We start from the raw sequence: 6000 nt of genomic DNA on the forward strand, positions 1-6000 counted from the left end.
TTTGTCTTGCATTTGTTGTACTTTCAATCTCGTCCGGTCCAACCTCTCCTCTATGATTCTGAATGGTTTAAATCACACACACTAAGCTTTGATTTCTAGATGTAAAAGCGTTAAACACTCACAATTAACTGATATTCTCTAGGATTAATGTGTGTGGTTTATGACTCTCCTCTTTGCATATTTTCCCCTTACTCCTCCCCCCCCCACCAATCGATCTCTTATTGGTTTATTTTTCTCCTCTTTCCAACTATGATGCATTGTTTCTTGTGTAGACTATTTCCCCAACACATAACTGCCGCCCAAAACTAAAAAACTACCTCAAAACTAAAAAACTCACCTTCATCATCCATCTTTAATTCTAGACATTATTTTTCTATTGCCAACATCCGCAACAACAAACCATCTTTGTCTTCACCATTTACGACAACATCAACATACTCTTTCACTACGAGAACAATTGAATCTTATACACTCACAGTCACATCTTTTTTCACTTTCGACAACCTCTACCTTAGCTACAACTTTTGCTTCTTCCTCTTCAATCGATCCTTCTTTTTCCTCTCCACTCTTCATGCCTTTATCATACAATTCTTATGTTGCTCACCCTAGCTTCTCATTACTCTTTTCTAACTTCTCATGTTGTCTTACCTTCAACTTTTCCGACCTCGCACTTATATTCATAATCATGAAGGAGATCTTCCTCTTTCAATACTTGCTCTACTCTACCCATACCACGGGTCTTCTTACACCAATCCCCATCCTTCTCATTGCTACAATCCTTTGTACCTACTTGGCAATCTACACTCACACTTCTTCTCCTTTGCACCTACTAAGCAATCTACACTCACACTTCTTCTCTCCTATACTTATAAGTCTTGGCATAGGCTGCCTCCTGTTCGACGTTTGGCATACACACTCAAAACCTCCGGCTCTAATAGCATTCTAACGATGGACAATTTCCACAACTAAATAAATTCCAACTATTGTTGCCTTCAATAACATCTGGAACTTGCAAAATGACTACTGATGTGATAGGAACTACATGAGATTAATAGAGTAATGAACTATATGGTAATGTGAGGGCAAGAAATCAAACATAAGTACATCTACCAAATAGACAACATAATGCCCATATGTTCATCTTATTTCAGCAACATAAGAAATGATGATTGCAAACAATAGATGCTCGTCTTTATTCAGATAGCCTAAACCAAAAATCTATTCACTCAATCCTTTGTCTGTTGGGTTTGTTCTACTCAATACCTTCCAGAGATCAATCTCTCTATTACCCCCATTTTGTCCTCATCCTCTCTATATCTCGCATTTGTCGTTCTCTTAATCCCGTTCGGTCCAACCTCTCTGCCACCTCTATGATTCTCCTTTGTGCATATTTTCCCCTTCCTTCCCCCAATCGATCTCTGATTGGTTTCTTTTTCTCCGCTTTCCAAACATGTTGTATTATTTTTCTATAGACCGTTTCCCCAACGCACATAATTACCACCAAAAAGTGAAAAACTACCTCCAAACAACCTAACCAAACCAAAATAAACAGAAATGACAAATAAAAAATAAAAATTGGTAACTGTAGTGTCAAAAATTGTAATGGTCCAATTTATATCTTATATTTGTTATCGAAATTTTGTGTAGGATTAAAGAAACGTTGTTTAATAAAGCATTATCATATTAGAAATTCTACACAAAATTATATATATGTTGAATTCAATTTCGGTGTTGGTTGATTATTGATCTAAAAAAATTATTGAATCCTCTAAGTAACATACAAAATGATTTTATTTTTGTTTTTTGAGATTGTCAATAATCTTACCAAAAAAAATAATATCTATTAAATCAGAACATTTGATACATATAATTAATGGACAAGCTAACAAGAGTTTGGAGAATGAATAGTTTATTTAATTTAAATATAAATTTATTTTGAAATTGATTTTAATTATTTTAATCTTAAAAAATATATTAGGTTAATAAACTCAAAAAATTAGGATTTTAATATATATCTATTATTGATTATCTAAAAGATCAAAATTAGTGTTATGAATAACTACTATAGTAGGTCAAACAATCTCGTACTCACCACATGCATTCTCTAGACACATCCACTTGCCAATTACATGTTGGGCCACAATACATGTAACTCTCCTCCTTTTTACCTCTTATTCAAAGACCTTAACAATTTTTTGGTAACAATTTTTTGGTGCCAACCACCTTTACAATACTTTGTGATCTTGGCATGCTCTATAAGGTCTTGTATACCCTTATAATGGTCATTGGCATTGATCTTTGAGTTCCTTCCTTTGCAAATAGGAAAACTCCAATCCTTATTATTTATAGTCTTGACACCTAAGGATTCTATGGAATCAAAAGGCCTTGAAAAACTTTAAAATTTTCATAAGTTAGTGATTATCTTTAATCTCAGTCTTCCACTCCAAAGTAGGCATGTCTCCTCTAAAGCCACCATTTTGCACAAGCTTTGACATGGTGAGAGCAAGGGGCTTATCTTAAGTTACAAATGGGTGATATAAATTAGAAACTACCTCAAATGAGTCATAAATTTGGGAAAAGAAATGTTGGAAATGTGGAGTTGTTACAATGATTTTAGATTTTGTATACTATCTTAAGGAAAAAACATATATTATTATTATTATTTAATTAAATTTTTTGGAACCTCATCTAGGTGCCTTGCCTTCCACGTGACTCATCTTGATGTGATGCCTTTGTCAAATAAGGAAAAATATGGTTTAATATTTATTATATAATCCATCTTACATTATTCCAACTCTAAAAAAATAATCACAAATATTAAAATGATTGTGATTGATACTAGAACCAAGAAGGCATGCAAGAACGACATAAGGAATATTTTCCCAAAAGGATTGGTTATAGACCTAAAAATATGAAGTAGTTGTACACATCTAAAATTGATAAGCATGACAAATCATCAATCAAAGACCTCTTGAAATGTGAAAGCTAGAGTTGATGATTTATTTCACTTACTCAAGGTGTTTGATGTAAGAGAATTTACGCACACAAGAAAATTCTTATCACCCCAAAATAGATTATATGATAAGTAATTTGGACAAACCTTGCACGTGCATAATAACGTAGTCTAGTATCAGTAAAGACTTGCACTAAGGTTAGAGTTTTCCCACTAGGCATAGATGGATGTAAAATAAAAGTCACCTACAAAAAATATTCTTGTGCATTCTTGGAGCCTTGCATGACTCTCTAAGTTTGGGTAGCTCATATAATGGCATACTCACTTGGTTGGCGATACTTTGCTTGATCATTAATACTCATCCACACTTCAAAAGAAGTAATGTGAAGTATTGTCCGTATGTTGATTTAGATCAATTACAAAAAGGAGACAAACCATTCAACTTCCATAACTACTTCATGTGCCTTTTAAGTATCTAGGTTGATGTTTTTGTCAATGTTAATAGGGGGTCAATAGACAGAATAAGGGGAGACAAAAAAATCTAAGCAAAGTCATTATGTTGCTACAACTAGCATGTGCAAAGAGTCTTTTTGTTCTTGATATTTTATTTGGGATCATTGTAATTTATTGCATTGGAAGATTATAATGATGAAATGTTTTTGATTAATAAAGCAGTGTTAACTAGGGCGCTGACCCTTTACAAAGCCAAAAGGCTATCAAAATTAAACAGGCCAAGCAAGGGTGCAAACCCCAAACAAACAAAGATGGACAAGCCAAACAAACCAACCTATCAAACCTGCAACAACCCAACCCAACTCAAGAGGGGAGAAATATCCAAAACTTGATGAAGGGGGAGTTGGGGAAGGGGTGCAGATTTTCCCTTCCGCCTATGACAAACAACCATCCAGGCAACACTAGAATGATGAAATGTTATCTCATACTATTTATTATATATTCTTCATGTGTTGATAATTCAATGATTTATGTTTACCTTGTTTTAAATTTGAAGTTTAGGTAGAACTAAAACCACTATTCACAATTACATTAAAATATCATGTAAATATAAAAATATAAACATTAAAAGAATATTTTAATTTTTTAATTTATAATATTTTTTATATAATAGCGATATATGAATGAATTGAAAAAATAATATATAAAATTATATATATATCCACGAGTCATAAGGACAAAATAATAGCATAGCATAACTTATTTGATGACTTCGGATGGTAGAAAAATGTTCCCTATCCTATGATTTTTGAGAATGCATCTTTTAAACAAACACTATAAAGGCTTTGTGTTCCAAAATTAATAATTATATTTTTATACATTTTTGTTAACCAAGAAAGCAATATAAGTATCATCTTCTATAGGAAAACTACTTTTTAACCTTGCACAATGAGTGTTTATTTTGACATGGCATTATTTAAATGTAGGATATTTAGTTTAAAAAGAGAAGTCATAAAATGTAATTGATAAACAATCATTGATTTTTTAATTTATAAATAATGACATTATTTAATTTTAAAAATGTAGAATATTTAATTAAAAAAATTGAAAATCGTTAAATGTATTTGATAAAGGAATCATTGATTTATGAAGTTAGAAGTAAGTAGATTGAAAAAAATATCATTTAATAAGACATAAAGTTGAAGGTCATGATCAAGTATTGATCCATGGATTTTACTAAATTCTTTCAATAAGACATAAAAAATGATATTATGTTTGACAAATAATATTACTAAACAGAATATCTTTTATTAAATTAGAACATTTGATGCATAAAATTATTGGACAAGCTAAAAAGATAATGGAAAACAATGCTCTAGTTTATTTAATTAAACTATAAATTTATTCTGAAATAATTTTAATCCTTAAAATTTCAGATTGTATACAATAACTAAAAATAGAGTACACATTAAGACATTGATACGTACCCGTTGTTGATTGTCTGAAAGATCAAGGTTTGTGTTCTGAATAATTATGATAGGAGGCCATACAATCTCGCACTCACCACATGCGTTCTCCAGACCCAACCACTTGCCATAAACATGCTGAGCCATGGTACATGCAACTTTCCTTCTCTTTACCTCTTCTTCCAAAACCTTAACGAGTTTTTGGTGCCAACCGACATTACAAGACTTTGTAACCTTGGCATGCTCTATAAGACCTTGTATACCCTTATAACGATCACTAACCTTGACCTTTGAATCGCCTCCTTTACAAGCAGGACAACCCCATTCCTTATTATTTATATTCCTCAAACTCAAGGGCTCCAAGGACTCAAAGAGGCTTTTAAAAACCTTAAAATTCTTCATAACTTGGTGGGTGTCCTCATTCTCATTCTTCCCCTCCAAACCAGAGGTTTGGGAAACTATTTTTCCCTTTCCTTTTGAGGTCTTAACACCAGGCATGGATGCTCTAAAGCCTCTTTTTTGCAGGGTCTTTGACATGGTGAGAACTACCACACAATCTAATCTGGAAACTACTAGAAATTATCACACAATCTAATTCGAAAACTACCAGAAACTACCACACAATCTAATCTGGAAACTGCCAAAAACTATTACACAATCTAATCCGGAAACAGCTCTTCCAAATCTAATAGATTGTAGATACTTAAACGTCTTCAATCAGAGACTACTTCAAGAAATAAGAAATGTAGGCAATCTGGAGCTGTTACAATGGTTTCAGCTTTTATATACTGTATAAACGAATAAAAACTATATATTATTATATTTTTGTAAGACAATTTCTAGGAACCTCATCTGGGTGCCTTGCTTTCTGTATGATTCCTCCTGCTCTCATGTGGTCCAATGAAATCCACTTTGCATATTATTCCAATGAATGCCTTCGTCTTTAAGATATTCTACAAACTAAGCAGATTTTGAAATAATATTCTACAAACTAAGGAGATTTTGAAATTATATTCTTCAGTCACTGTAATGAGTTGCAGAAAAGTCTACTTATATTCCTCAATCACTACAGTAGAAGAATTCTACTTTACAGCTAAGTAGTAACTATGGTAATAAGGGAAGTAAAAA

The 6000-nt window shown here is 32.3% G+C and overlaps 1 protein-coding gene across 1 annotated transcript in view; it reads right to left on the minus strand.

Annotated features, from left to right (window-relative positions):
- Positions 1–5710, minus strand: part of LOC131038918 (protein SUPPRESSOR OF GENE SILENCING 3 homolog) — a 37853-nt gene extending 32143 nt beyond the window's left edge. Inside the window, exon 1 of the mRNA XM_057971501.2 lies at positions 4894–5710. Coding sequence (XP_057827484.1) covers positions 4894–5409 — 516 coding nt within the window. The 5' untranslated portion in view covers positions 5410–5710. The remainder of the gene's footprint in view (positions 1–4893) is intronic.
- Positions 5711–6000: the final 290 nt, after the last annotated feature.

Source organism: Cryptomeria japonica, chromosome 3 (assembly GCF_030272615.1).
Source record: "Cryptomeria japonica chromosome 3, Sugi_1.0, whole genome shotgun sequence".
NCBI lineage: Eukaryota > Viridiplantae > Streptophyta > Pinopsida > Cupressales > Cupressaceae > Cryptomeria > Cryptomeria japonica.